The 15,641-nt window shown below is 38.2% G+C and overlaps 2 protein-coding genes across 2 annotated transcripts; both read right to left on the bottom strand.

Moving 5' to 3' along the window:
* Positions 1-785: 785 nt before the first annotated feature.
* On the bottom strand, positions 786-5,376 carry LOC134624084 (uncharacterized). The gene is made up of 6 exons (XM_063469066.1): positions 5,331-5,376; positions 4,861-5,205; positions 4,701-4,739; positions 4,477-4,584; positions 4,340-4,362; positions 786-923 (listed from the first exon to the last, which is right to left on the bottom strand). The coding sequence occupies exons 1-6, from the start codon at positions 5,374-5,376 to the stop codon at positions 786-788; spliced, it is 699 nt and encodes a 232-aa protein (XP_063325136.1).
* A 7,208-nt stretch (positions 5,377-12,584) lies between these two features.
* LOC134624083 (uncharacterized) lies at positions 12,585-14,664 on the bottom strand. The gene is made up of 5 exons (XM_063469065.1): positions 14,619-14,664; positions 13,897-14,241; positions 13,738-13,776; positions 13,511-13,618; positions 12,585-12,706 (listed from the first exon to the last, which is right to left on the bottom strand). Exons 1-5 carry the CDS (start codon positions 14,662-14,664, stop codon positions 12,585-12,587), a joined length of 660 nt encoding a protein of 219 aa, XP_063325135.1.
* Between the last annotated feature and the right edge of the window lie 977 nt (positions 14,665-15,641).

Raw genomic sequence — 15,641 nt, 5'->3', positions numbered from 1 at the left:
ACATTTAATCCTCCTCTTAAATCGTAAACCTTTTAAAATTGCAATAAAGAATGATTTACCTCACTGCTTTGCTCTGGCTGCTGTTGTGGAGCTAAATGCCAAATATAAAAGTGTGATTAGTTCATTACCAACACAATATTTTTATTAGGACTTGTTGATCAGCTTATAAGAGTAGGTGAAACAAATTATAGCCACATTTACCTGTTTGAGGTTTCCTGATTTTTAAAACCAGAATAATGACCACCATAGTGAGTAAACCAGTCAGACCAGCCAGGATGATGCTCAGTGGGTGTGTCATTCTGTTTGACTCTTATAAAAAAATGAATTAGATTAATTGTGTGATTAGTGTGGTTAAGACATATTATACAAGATACTGTAAGTACTGCACAGTGAAAATTTTAATCTTTCCACTCATCACAGAATCTCACCTTCAGTCTTAAAATCCTCTGCTTCACTGGTTTCACCACCTGTGACCATGATTGTTGTATTATTTTACAATTTGCTGTATTTATTGTGTTTCCACATGACATGATGAGAAACACTAAAGTTGCAGAGAAAGGTTTTTAACCAAAACTCACCTTGAATTCTCAACTCTACTGTAGTGGAAATAATTATATGATAGTCCAAGAAAAATCCACAGAAATACAGCCCAGCATCAGACAGATCCACTGGCTTCATTTGAAGAAAGACGGCGACTTTGTTGGAAGTCATATTGAATTTTCCATTTTGAAATCCATCACAGAATAAAGCTTGTCCATTAGAGCCATACACAGAGGCAATGCAGCTCAACGTAGCTCTGTTGACCACTCTGAACCACTCTGTATGCGTTGAACTTCTGGAAATGTTGGAGCACTGCAGTGTGACTTCTTCACCAGACTGGACCTCCACAGTCTGAAATTCAGAACCAGAGACAGACAGCCAGCCTAAAACAAACAGCAAAGACAAAATGAGATTCAACTCAAAGTGTACGGTACAACCGACGCTGTAACAGGGCAAAAACGTTTCATTTCATTTATTTACTTAACTATTTTCTAACAATCAAATTATAAATCGATTGGGTCCTTATGCCATTACTTGGAGCTGAGAGTAGTAAATTGCCAGTACTTACTGAATCTACAGAAAAACAAAGCTGTTATCAAGAAGAAGCTCATCATCATGTGTTAAATCCTGTCATTGCTTGGACTGTTAGTAAACCACGCACCTCTTAAAAAGGGGTTTCGAGGGGCGGGGTGTTTTTTTTTTTTTTTTTGTTTAATCTTTCCAATGACCTGCCAATGTAATACAGTATATTTGCATATATTTTAGCTCTTTCAAATTCAAACATAAAGGTTATTTATTTATTTCGAACATAGCTTAACAATGAGTCACAGATTCAGAAAAAGACCAACTCCTCAGAAGCCCTTGGAGTTTTAATGTCTGGTGTGGTATATACAAGAAAACCACTAAGAGCTAGAAGAAGGGGGTCTGGGTTTGTTTTTTCATTTTACATAATAGAATTCGTAGCTCAGACTTGTTAATAAGACTACCTCTTGTGTTGTTGGCCAACAGGGTACAGTTCGCTGAAGACAGAAGAAGAAAGAGGGAAGGCATGCTAGGAGGCAGCAAGAAAAAAGGAACTTTAAATATAGGGACTTAGACTGGTAAATGAGATAGCTGGGTGATATGATGGAGAGAAGGAAGGTAGGTAGTCTGTCAAGGAGACCAGGTGGAAGGTAAGCAATGCCAGTAACACTGGAGCTGAGTTCAACCTGCTCTACTATAACCTAGATAGGAAGAGATATCAGGTAATGGTAATCTTTAAGGAAGAAGAATATGTTAATAGTGTTGTGGATGTGACAAAAGTGTCAGACGGGTATATGAGTTTGAAGCTGGAAGTATAAGGGGTGCTTTCAGTGTGCCTGCCCCAAAAGATGGATGTCAATAGGAAGAGAGAGAGGAATTATGGAATTACATGGACAGGCGAACAGAACGGGGGGTGATGAGGAGGTGTTGGGTAGGTATAGTGTTAAGAAAAGAAATGCAGACTGCCAGATAGCAGTGGATAAAAAAGGTTGTGGTGATAACATACACAAAGAGGGAGGAACATAAGATGATACATACGTTTGGAACAATGTGCACACATGTAGACTGGTAAAGAGAGAAGTTGCAAAGGAAAAGGCAAAAGATGATTTGTATGTGAGGCTGTACACTAAGGAAACCGTAAAGGACTTGTAAAGGCTCAAAATGGGCTTTTTGTATGGGTTCCACTTGGGTTCCTCACATTAAACCAATATGGGCAATCCAAAGTGGGCACATATAGTAGGTCCTTCCTGGGTCAAAGATGGGAAATACTTAACTTGCTTGGAAATGGAAAAGACAAGTTCACGGACTCACTTGGGTGGGTGGAAGCCCATTTAGTTTCCAGATTTTCCCAATGTAACACCAATATGAGTTTATAAAATTGGGGCCATTATAGAACCCGTGTACAATCCCACTTAAAACCCACTTTTTAGCTGATGTGGTACCCAAATGGTACCAACAAAATTTGAAAGATGGGGCCCGGATGGGTTTATGTGTACTTTGCCCAGTTGGGGCTCATTTAGTGCCCAGATTTTCCAAAACATAACACTTATATGGACATTTAACATGGGGCCATTCCAGATCCGTGGTCAATCTTGTATGGGTCCCTTTTTCAGCCCATTTCCAAACCATATGGGCCCCACATGTAAATGTTGGCTAGAGATGTACAGCAGGTTAGGGTGATTGAGGATAGAGACATAAATGTCATGTACAGCTTTAAAAACTTATTATACACAATAAATATTGAACACTTTGAGGCAAGTTAGTTGCATCAAGAGGCCCTTTTTGTTGAACTCTTTTCTTCTGTTTATTAGTTGGGTTACAGAATTGTCTTCTGTTTGCCTTTGGTTCACATTTTGTGATACTGAAAAATGTGAGCTTGAGATGTTACAACAACATAAGATAAGATCTAGATAAGATCTCTTAAAACAAAGAAGCAGTGCACTGCTGAGGAAAGACGTGCAGAGAAATTTTCATTATGTGTCAATTGCTGTGCAGAAATGAGACTAAAAGCCAGAAATACTCAAATTACATCAAATACTTAAAAAAAAACTAGATGATGCATATTTTTGCATTTTGTTTTCACCAAGTAAAAAAAAAAAAGTAGAGCATGAGAAATGACTGGGATTCTTTGCTAAGAGTCCCAGTCATTGAGGAGACAGGTAAGAGTTACAGGACACAGTCGGAGCTCAGGCACCACAATCTCTACTTTGAGCCATCAAATCACCTGGTAGCAACTATCACAGCCACATCAGGCTGCTTTTATGGCATTAAATTTGGTGCAATTTGCAGAAAACGACATACATTAAACCTTTAAATAATATTTTATTATGATTTAATTAATAAAATGTAAAAATACAGCAGCCTGTTTAAATCACAACCTTGCCATCTTTATGCTTCTTCAAGAGCTCTGACTTCAAAAATCTCATCTCAGTTGCTGCCAGACAACACTGTGTATTGCTTGCAATCAAGGAAATATGTATTGCTCTTCTCCAGAGCAGACCATGAAACATTCCTCGGAAGAAAATTTCATCAGCATTAGACCATTGTATGACTTCTGCTTTATCAACACATTTGAAGCATAGACTTTTTCCTTTCAAACAAATGTGCACAATAAAAAAGACAAAAACACAAAAGTAAAGATACAAAGACTTCAGTGCAAATTTTATTATTTTTATTTTTTGCCAGCCAGTTTTTGCCATGTCATCCACAAAACATACACAAAACTACATCAGCAGGTTATTATCATAAAGCATGAGCTCCACTTATTCAGTCTATCTGGCAGCAGCATACACAACATGTGTCTCCAGGTCTGTCTGTGCCACAGACCCGCAGCTTCTTTTGACCTTCGTCAAGATATTCATCATTGTGTACTTCAGATTTTCTGAGCTCACATTCTGAAAATCAAATAGTTACACAGCTGAGTTTGTGACACATATATGAAATGTTTATTCACTTGTGGGTTGTACCAATATTATTTTCCGTTAAATGGGATTTTTAGATTTTAATTCCATAATACCTGATCTATAGCAGCTGGGCAGCACAGTATTAAACAAAACTAAATTAAGAATCCAAGTTGAATATTAAGTTAAAATATTATCATATCCAGTGAACTAAAAGAAATGACAGAAGTCTTACTAATATAACTGTTACAGTACTAAACTATTTCCCTGCTGTGTGTAATAAAGTTTTGCCTGATTCAGATCATATTTGGGATATTTGTTTTCAACTCATAACATGAAGCTTATAAATTCTAATATAAGAAGAAAAAAAAGTTTACCTTCTTGCTCTCTGGTTTAGGTTCTGCAGATAAGGAGCAAATATAAACATGTGATTCGCTCTTTTATACCACCATACTTTACTTTGAATTTTAAATCAACTTATAAGAGCAGGCACAGCAGTTACAGCAAGTTTTACCTGTTTGAAGTTTCCAGATTTTTAGAAGCAGAAAAATGACCACCACAGTGAGTAAACCAGTCACACCACTCAGGACGATGCTCATCACATGTGTACTACCAGGCTCTTCTGTAAAAGAGATTATAATAAAACATCACTGTAATTTAATCTGTTTGACTTACACATAATATTAATAATAATAATGATCACAATGAAAAATAAAACATTAAGAAAAGTAATTTTACTTTCAGTCTTAAAATCCTCTCCTTCATTGGTTTCATCGCCTGTAAAGAAACATGGCTATTATAATATTTTGTGATTTCCTTTTTGTCTCTGAGCTGATTTTGGATTACATATGAACATAAAAACTGAACTAGAAGAGAAAATTTCTATCCACAAGCTTACCTTGAATACTTAACTCGACTGCATTGGAAATGACCGTATGCTTATTCATGTAAAATCCACAGAAATACAGCCCGACATCAGATAAATCCACTTGTGTGATTTTAAGAAACACAGAGGTGTTGTTGGAACTCATATTGAATTTTCCATTTCGAAATCCATCACAGAATGAAGCTTTGCCCTGAGATCCATACATAGCAGCAACACAGCTGGGCTTAGTTCTGTTGATAACTTTGAACCAGTCTGTCTGTGTTGGATGACTCGAAATGTTGGAGCACTTCAACGTGACTTCTTCACCAAGTTGGACCTCCACAGTCTGAAACTCAGAACCTGAGACAGAGATCCAGCCTGGAATGAAAGAACATGATGTTTCTTTCTGAGCCTACACTGTTACAGGAGAACAACATCCATTATATCTGTTTAACGACTTTACTCATTCCATTATTTGAGAGTACTGAGGTGCTAGAACTTACTGAGGCTGGAGAGAAATAAAGCTGTGCTCAAGACGAAGCTCCTCATCATGTGTTTATTCCTGTCACTGCATGGATATGTTGTACTACACAACTCATATAAAGGGGTTCAGAGGGGAGGAGTGTATTTTTCTTTTTTCTTTTGCCAGTGATCTGCCTATACAATGTAATGCTTTTGCATACATTTCTGTTTATAAATCCACTAACAAATGTTATCCAGTAACAAAGTTTCCAAATGTTATCATTCCAAATGTTACCAATTAACTTGTAATATTTTCACAGTGTAGTAGGAATTCATAAAAAATTACTTCTCAGAAACTCCCACAGTCCTCTTCTGGGCCCTAAAATCGTTTGCATTTAAAACACAACAAGAATGGGGTACTTTGGCATCATAGTGGGGCAGTTTTGCTGTTCCAGTGCTTTTTAGCTTCAATGGAAATGCGTTGGAACAGACATTTATGAGAGAAACATATCAGAAGTTCTTTTTTACAGTGTGAGCTAAGTATTTATTTACTCAGTCAGACGCAAAACCATGTTCTTTGTTTGTGGAGAACAGATTGCTGTATTTAAAGTGGACATCAAACACCACATGCATTAATGCTATTTTAAACCACAGAGCCCTGCTCTCAAAACCTGTCATAGATGTAACACTGTCTGTGCAGCTTGATTTAAGAAATAAGTGCTTAAAGTTTTTAAAACATGTTTAGTTGGTTGGTTGCAGTCACATTATTTATGATAGCTAACTAACAATAGAACCAATAACTCGACGACCTTCAAACTAAGTTTTACATTAAGGATATACTGTCCACTTTCACTCTCTGTCTTATTAGCAGGTTCTTCATTGTTTGGCTAGCTGCACTGAAACAAAAAAACCCAGCTGTTAGCTGTAATGTTCGGGTTTTAAAAACAGTTTATTAAATAATGTCTTATCAGGTACTCCAAGCCATTCTGCCCTTTGCTCTTTTCTAATCATCCATCACTTTCTCCATCCCTCCTGGACTAGGGCTGGGTATCGTCACTGATTTCTACTACTGATTCAATTCTGATTCACAAGTTCCCTATTCAATTCAATTCGATTCCATTTTGACTCAGGGAGTCAGAAATATTATAATTATGATAATTCATATTGGATATGTACTGTCAAAAGAACCCTCTAAACCTTGTAAATTAAAAAATTTAATTCCAAATTATTTGACTATTTCTCTGCAATCACAAACTAAAAACAATAAAAACAAAGCTGACATTCGTGAGACTTCATCAGATGTCTTTGTGTCACGGTAACTAAAATATGAAGGAAATTTTCCTGGCCTGGCTTTTTATACCAGATAATGGTCTTAAAAATATTCTGCAGTGGATCAAAACACAGAAGAAAACCATGAATCAACATATTAACATTACCCCATGCTGAAGTGAAGCAAAGTTACAGAGGTTTTATTAGAGACACAGCTAAGTGTTTTGCAATTTGGCATACAGTCGTTGTCCAAAACACACTAAATTTCACCCACTGTAAATAAAAAAACGAAAAAGATAGCAATGGTAGTTAAAGTTAAACGCTTTAAGATTTTGTCAAAACATGCAGATTTTGATTAACTAGTGATAAAATATTGGCTAATTCATATTTTCATTGTCTAATTGTAACATGTACCCATAATTGTAGTGGATTTTTGAGCCCGATGTTTATATAACTCTAAATTTTTATGTAATCAATTAATTATCACAAATAGAGAAGGATTTTAAGACCTTTCCTTATTGAATATCTTTTGCACACACACACATGTTCTGAATGTATTCTGTGACCATGGCAGATACGCAACTTGCCTCTCTAAATATTCAAGACTTATGGTCCCTCTTGGTTAAAACACATTCAGACTGCTGTCATGCTGTCTGTATCACCGTTTGATGTCTTTGTAAAGAAAAATAAAACTCATAAAGAGATCTTGATTTTGTGAAGTGCATTGAAGATGTCCACAACAAACTCTCAAGCACTTGTGTGGTGATACATCTTGAGGGAAGCTCAGTTTACTTCCACAACCATCTTCACTAACCAGTCACACTAACCACACACTTTTTTTTTCTGGGGACATCAAGGCTTTTATGGTAATGGTTCTCATGCAGAAGGCTGATGGCCAAACTTTCTGCACCTTCCTCATAGAGACGCTTGTTCACGTTCTTTAGCACACTAGGCCTTTTATACTCTCCTTGAGTATAAAAGTGTCAAAGTGCTTTATACCACTTTTTTCTACACTTAAGTGCTACAAGTGCTTTCCATCCAACATTCATGGTCCAATAAAACAAATCAATGTGGGGTTCAGTAAATTGCCCAAGGATACTTTGGCATGCAGACTGGAACAACAAGGGGTTGAATCACGAGCCTTCTCAAGAGTTGATGACCTGCTTTACCTCCTGAGCTACAATTACCTTGTTTTTACATGTTATGATTAGTGTATTACTGGTGGGTTTTTAAGGGCACACCTATAGCCTTTATCTATCTATCTATCTATCTATCTATCTATCTATCTATCTATCTATCTATCTATCTATCTATCTATTCATCATCATAACTACATTTTTCTGACCAGTAGGAAGGAAGAGTGTCAACACATTTCACTTCCTGCCTACCTGAATATGGAAATGCGTCTCATTCTGTGGATTGTACAATACATGCAGCTGAGTGGAGTGAGCTGCAAGCATTTCAGTGGCTCCACAGAATAAAGGGCGGTGCCTAAGATGCCACACCTTCACACAGGCACCTCCCACAGTAGACCATTTAGGACAGTTTTTTGCATTCAGAGAACATGAGTGCTTAACTGAGTTGCATTTTTGTCACCTCAAGTCAGTTACCACTAAAGAGGCATTTTGACAAAGGGAAGTTCTGCTCACCGATGTGTTCTCTTAGAGCCCTTTACCTTTCAGTAACCCTATCAGTAAATGCATGTGAAAACAGTGAAACCAGCTTCTACTCATGGTTAAAGTCACTTAGATCAACTATATACGTTGTTCTGATGCATGCAAAGAAAGAATAAAGTAAAGTAAGTAAGTGTGAAAACAACACAGCATTTGTTGCGTGTGGTTTTAAAGGCTAGCGTTTCTGTGGCTTTCAATTCGGCTGATAAACAGTGCTGTCACCGCAGTGGAAAATAACAGGGGGAGGTGCACAAGACCTGTTGCGCGCCAGAATGTGCTCAAGAACATGGTCAGGCAAGAAAGCTGTTGATATACACTGACTGTGTCAGGCTGTAATAGAGGAAAATGAAAAAAAATCCTTAAACCTGGTGAAGTTAAAATAAATTTAGATGACGTAACTTTAGTACAACTTATGTAGTATTAAATCTGTGATTTCATCGTTTCCATCAGCAAAGAGATAACTGCTGCAGGATTTTTTATTTTCTTTGTTTCTTATTCATTGTTGTCTTGAAATCAGCAAATTCCTACTGTTCCAATGATTTTATTCATGACTCCTACAATGTTTTTCCTCAAAGCTTGCAGCAAGCAAGTAGCTCAAGTTTCACTGCCTCTTCTTAAACTTTGCTGTGAACTATTACTGACTGTAGAGGCCTTGTGAGTTCAGCTGTGCTCAGACCACACTGTGAAGTCTCTTCCTGTGAAGTGATCAGTATCTCACTCATGCCTCCCTCCCCCCGAAGACCACCTGACTCTCCCTATGAGTAACTTTATATGCCCTCGTTTTATTGAGATAAAGACAAATTAAGGCATAAAAATGTTTAGTCAAGGGTTATAAAGACTAAACCACTAAACACGTTTTCCCATCATGAACACCGAGAATCAGCTCTATGCACTGGCAGCATAAACAACATGAGTTTTCATTTGTGTCTCTATTGCAGGCCTTCTGCTTCTTGGTGTTTGTGGGTGGAGTCTCAACACTGCAGAGTTCAGGTCAACAGAGTCCACATTCTGTAGGCGAAAAATTTACAGTCACAGACCAAAACAACCACAGAGTCAGTACTTTCACTATCCTTGACTGTGACAGTCTGATAGTGTATGAGAGATCATTCTGGGCTTGGCTTCAAAAAAAGTAGAGTGAAAACCAGTTGATGTTAGATTTCAGAGGCTCGTGATTTAGAGAGCATCTGAAATTTATGACAGCTGTCTGTGGTAAAGAGGCTAGGTAGAACCTGATCACACTTTCATATGTAGAAGTTGCCCAGCCAAGGCAGGGGAATCAAACCTCACTGCTGTGAGGCAATAGTGGCAACTGCACCACTAGATTTACTTTAGCACTCTGGCATGATAATTATTTTAACATACTAGCTGCACATTTTAGCTGGAAAAGTTTAACCATGATATGTGAGGTTACTCAGTGTGACTGTATCACAGTCTAATGAAGAAAATGCTGAAACCACATTAGTCTGTGTCATTTGTTCTTTACATTAATTTGAAACCACAGTCAGTGATAACAGGTGCCATGATGCCGGCTAGGATGTCTTCTACAGTCTCTGTGTACGCTTGCACTAAATGTTATTTTTGATACATAATTTTCTCTGCACACAATTGATAGGTACGGTATTGTAGTGGTACCGTAGGTACGGCCCAAAAACAGGTAGAACACACGGCAGGGAATGAGGGAGATTACAAAGCAGCACAGAGGGAAACACGCATAAATACACAGAAAGGCGCCACAGGAGAAGTAAAACTAAATTTGTTGAACATGGAACATGAGACTGTCAAAATAAAACTGACTGTGACAACTGGACATGAAACACGATAAACTGGGGAGACAGGAAGGAACACAAGGAGAGGAACATGGGAACAGAAAAGGGAAACAAGACACAAGACACGGACAAATACACCAAACACAAAAAGAGGGACACAGAGGACAAATACACAAGGGGAACCTAAGTGTTCAAGAAACTAACATGGAATAAACTCAGGATTAACTACATAAACCTTAAATAATAAGCCATAATACAAAATGTCACAAAATGCTGGGTCAAAATGACCCAGAATCAAGACAGGTAGGTATGAGATGATGATAAGAAAGCTTTGCTGTTGTAAAAAAACAAAAAAAGAACAAAAACCCCCCAAAAGAAAAAGTATGTCATGTCGCAAAATCATTATTTCAGTTCATCCATGCAGCACATATTTAAGGAGTCTCTTTCAACCTGTCCAGACTTTCACATGTAGAAATGGTCTAGCCAGGCAGTGGGTCATCAAAAACCCTGGTAGCAGCTATCAGTGTCGCCACACTAGGCTGCTTTTTTGGCAGATAAAGTTAAAAGATAAAAATATGCCACCCAAGAAACCACAGTTCTCAAACTAAGTGGGAGAGATTTCGCAAGTCTGGGGGCCATCGTGGGAAAAACTTTATATCCTTCAGTTTTGTCTAGTCTTGTATGATGTACAATAAGTATGTTAGCTGGTGCTTGTCCATGGAGAGCTCTAAAAGTCGAAACCAGAATCTTGAAACATGCTCTGGATTCAATATGGGGCAGTGCAGCTGAATTAGCAATGGTGTGGCATCAGAGTACTTTAGTTTGTGTGTCAGAGGAAGATAATAGCAGTGCAGTGTATAGGCTTGCTGTTTGCAAGCATCTGCACCGACAGCATGCTAGCCAAGAACCCAGAGCGGCACTAAAGCCAAGTGAATGCCAACCTCAGCCCAGCACCTTGTCAAATGAGCAAAGCCAGCAACAGGTGAACTTCATCAGGCAACAAGCTACTGAGCAGTGTTGAGATGTAGAGAGCATTAAACTGCTAATAGGCCCTTCTGTAAGTGCAGGAGCAAACCAGTTATCACAAAAATAGCATTGCAGCTGTAGCTGCACAAGTAGCATTATCTTAGAGGGTGCAGAAGGCAACATTTAACAGTTGTCTGACACATTTTGATAAATATAGACGGAGAAGCAGAACTAGATAGAGAGCTGCAGCCTTTGTTTCTACCTGTTCATGTTTCTAAAGATGAATCACTGTAGCGATCACTTTACAATACATCACTCCCCATAAAGAAATTTCAGTCAGTGTCAGATAGACTCGGAGTTCTTGTTCATCAACAACCTTGAAGCCTAGTCTTTCCTCTCAAACAGCATCTCAAGCAAATGCTGGACAAATAAAAACAGAGACATGAAATAGGTACAAACACAGCCTGAGTGCAAATGTTATTTATTTATTTTTTATAAACAAGTTTCACAGTATAAACAAAACAAATTATCAATATGAAGCATGACTTCCACTTCTTGAATCTGTCTGGTGGCAACATGCACAGCACGCATCTCCAGCACTGACTGTGCCTGCGGCTTCTTTTGACCTTTCTCTGGATATTTATAGTGGTGTACTTCATAAGGTCTGAGGTCATGTGCTGAAAATCAGATAGTTACACACCTGAGTTTGTAACACATATATGAAAAAAAATTCTACAGCAACCATTTATTTCTGTATGGTCATGGTCCTGTATCTTTGACCTAGCTTTTAAAATTTAATCTTGGATTCACAATTCTTTTCTTTGCATTAAAAAAATGATTTAAGTTCAAGCCTTTTACGGTTTAGTTCTGAGTTTAAAGTCGTTTAGTGCCTCTTGTCACAGCGGGGGTATGCCGGTGTGATGAAGCAGTGGACAGGGAAGGAGATGGAACTAAGTTTCAAACAAAAGGCGAGCTGTTTATTTAGGCTGTAAACATGAACACAAAAATAAAGTTATATGAGCAGTAGCGAAAACTAAACTGAGACCTAAACTGGAAAAAAACTAACTATGATAACTGTGACTAAACTGTGAGAACTATGAATCAACTATAATAACTATGAATCTACTATGATAAGACGTGGAGGGAGGTAACACAGATGACCTGATGAAGAATGAAAGAAAACACACATACTGAATACACACGGAAGGGATCAAAGGAAGTGGAAACACATGAGGAAAGAGCTGGTGCAAATGAACATAATGACACCACAGGGGAAGTAAAACAAAACACATGGAACATGGAAACAAGACTTTCAAAATAAACAGTAAACAGATGCAGACATGACACGAACTTGATAACATGAAGCCCACAGACATGAAAGATGACAGGTAAGATACACGAACCAACAAGGGAGACTTAAACACAGGAGGGTGACGACACAAAAGGATCTAATAACAAAGAACTATAACTGAGCAACCTTGGAGCTTATGACTAAACGAACTTCATGAAACTAAATGAAAAACCAAAATACCAGGAAACTCAAAACACTGGGTTACAGGACCCAGGACCATGACACCTCTGCCACAGCTGCACCCTCATTGCTTTCTCTTTACGCGGCTCCTTAAACTTCCACCGCTCCCTCATCGAGGAGGAAGTGGCGCTCCCACCACTCTCTTTTTTCTTTCTCCGTGCCAGAGGAAATGAAAACTGAGACTTTGGTTTCCACCTTTGAGGATTTCAAGACTGTCAACATGAAAAAAATGTGTGTTCCAGAGCCAAAAGAAAAAAAAATAAAAGATCAGATTCCTGTATTCCTAAGACAACTGAAAATAAAATACCCTCCAGAACTCCTGAGATAAAATATCTATTGTCTGTTCAGTTCCTGTACAGACCACTAATTGTTTTGTTTCACACCCCCCCCCCAGAACTGGTTTGTGTTCTCCCCTTATGTGCTATTTCCTGTTTTACTTTGATAGTCTCCTGTTTCGTGTATATCATGTTCAATTTTGCTTCCCTTCTCTCTTTTGCCTGGATTAGTGTCAGCTGTGTTTCCACCTGTGGCCTGTTCCCCTGTTATCCCTTGTATGTATATATTATTTGCCTCTCCCTCTGTTCTCTTTATTTCTGTCTGTTGTCCTTCCAGTTATTCAGCCTACATTATATCTGGTTACTGTTCTATTTGGTATTTTGCCTCTTGTTTTTGTCGCTTTTTTAACCAACAATACAGCTGTGTGTTTGGAGTTTAGTGTTGCCAAGTCCTGCATCTTGAGTTTGCAACACCTTGAGTCCTAATCCTGCTTGCCACACAGGGCTTCATGACACCCTTCTGGGGTTAATAACATTTTGTATGATTCTAATAATCTGGTATGGCATAAACTTTCAAATCATTAAGTTGACACATCAAAAGAGATTACCTTGTTGCTTTCTGGTTAGGATTCTGCAAATAAATGGCAAATACATGTGATTAGTTCATTATTACTATCATATGTTGCTTTAATTTATCATTCAGCATAAAAGAGGAGGCAAAACAATTAAAGCAAAGTTTACCAGCTTTAAGTTTCCAGATTTTTAGAACCAGAATGATGATCACTATAGTCAGTAAACCAGTCAGACAGCCCAGAATGATGTTCATCAGGTTTGCGCTATCAGGCTCTTCTGTAAAGGCAATTATAATAAAACATCACTCCAATTCAGTCTGGTTAAATTGCACACAATAATAATAACTAGCTAACAATGGAAAACAAAAATTTTAAGAGACAGAAAAGTAATTTTACTTTCAGTCTTAAAATCCTCTCCTTCATTGGTTTCACCGCCTGTAAAGAACCATGGCTATTATAATATTTTGTCATTTCTTATTTGTGTCTGAGCTGTTTTTGGATTACATATGAACATACAACTAACCTGGAAGACAAAAGTCCTCCCTACAAGCTTACCTTGAATTCTTAACTCGACTGCATTGGAAATGACCGTATGCTTATTCACGTAAAATCCACAGAAATACAGCCCGACATCAGATAAATTCACTTGTGTGATTTTAAGAAACACAGAGGTGTTGTTGGAAGTCATATTGAATTTTCCATTTTGAAATCCATCACAGAATGAAGCTTTGCCCTGAGATCCATACATAGCAGCAATACAACTGGGCTTAGTTCTGTTGATAACTTTGAACCAGTCTGTTTGTGTTGGATGACTCGAAATGTTGGAGCACTCCAAGGTGACTTCTTCACCAAGCTGGACCTCCACAGTCTGAAACTCAGAACCTGAAACAGAGATCCAGCCTGGAATGAAAGAACATGATGTTTATTTCTGAGCCTACAGTGTTACAGTTATTTTAACAGGGCAACAGCACAATAAGCTATATGTGTTTAATTACATTGACTTTAATAATAATAATAATAATGATGGATTGCATTTATATAGCGCTTTTTGAGACCCTCAAAGCACTTTACAATTCCACTATTCATTCACTCTCACATTCACACACTGGTGGAGGCAAGCTACAGTTGTATCCACAGCTGCCCTGGGGCAGACTGACAGAAGCGAGGCTGCCATATCGCGCCATCGGCCCCTCTGGCCAATCGTGTAAAGACCAGTTTTTAAATTTTGTAAGGTTACTCTTTCCATTATTTGAGAGTACAGAGGTGCCAGTACTTACTGAGGCTGCAGAGAAACAAAGCTGTCCCCAAAATGAAGCTTCTCATCATGTGATTAATCCTGTCACTGCATTGATAGTTTGTATGACACGGCTCTTATAATGGGGTTAAAGGGGCGGAGTGTTTTTTTCTTTTCTTTTTCATCTTAGTATTGACCTACCTATACAATGCAAATGCAGAGCTCTGATATCTGCAACACAGATAACGGCATGCTTTGATTGGCTGAGGCAGAAATGGGACAAAGATTGGGTTCACAAATGTTGATAAAGTATTGATAACATTTTAGTGTTTTTATTCCAAAATAATAAATATTTAAGGCTTAAATTCTTTCTTTGTTAAGAAGCATGCAGACTGCTGTCATGCTGCCTGTATAATTGTTTGACATCTTTGCAAAGTTGCATACATTTCATAGTGTTGTGTTCAAGTTGTGTATGTATTTCACATTTCCGCAATAAGCTCTCAAGAACCCTTTTGGTTATGCAGCACAGGGAAGATTAGTTTACTTCAGCAACCATCTTCGCTAACTAGTCACACTAACCATTGACTTTATTTCTGGGAACATCGAGGCTTTTGTGGCGATGGTTATCGTACAGAAAGCTGACAGTTAAACGTTTCCTGATAGAGTCTGTTTCTTACAACATTGCAACAACTAGCAGCTCGGAGCACAAGGAGATATTCTGGTTCCCTGAGGGGTTTTTATTAAGCTTACATGATCTTGAGTTTTAAAATTATAAAAGGAATACATTGATGAATGGTGCAGCATGGTGGCGTGGTGATTAGCACTGTTGCTTCATAGCAAAAAGGTCCTGAGTTTGATTCCACCACCTGGCCAAGGCCTTTCTGTGTGGAGTTTACATGTTCTCCCCGTGTTTGCGTGGGTTCTCTCTGGGTACTATGACTTCCTTCCAAAGACATGCAGTTAGTAGGGTTAGGTTATATTGATATTTCTAAAATTGCCCATAGGTGTGAATGTGAGTGTGAATGGCCACCCTCACCTAGACACATACACTGAACGCCCTTGCAAC

Source organism: Pelmatolapia mariae, linkage group LG3_W (assembly GCF_036321145.2).
Source record: "Pelmatolapia mariae isolate MD_Pm_ZW linkage group LG3_W, Pm_UMD_F_2, whole genome shotgun sequence".
Classification (NCBI taxonomy): domain Eukaryota; kingdom Metazoa; phylum Chordata; class Actinopteri; order Cichliformes; family Cichlidae; genus Pelmatolapia; species Pelmatolapia mariae.
The sequence above is the reverse complement of the archived record's forward strand: the minus strand, read 5'-3'. Positions and strand labels throughout refer to the sequence as shown.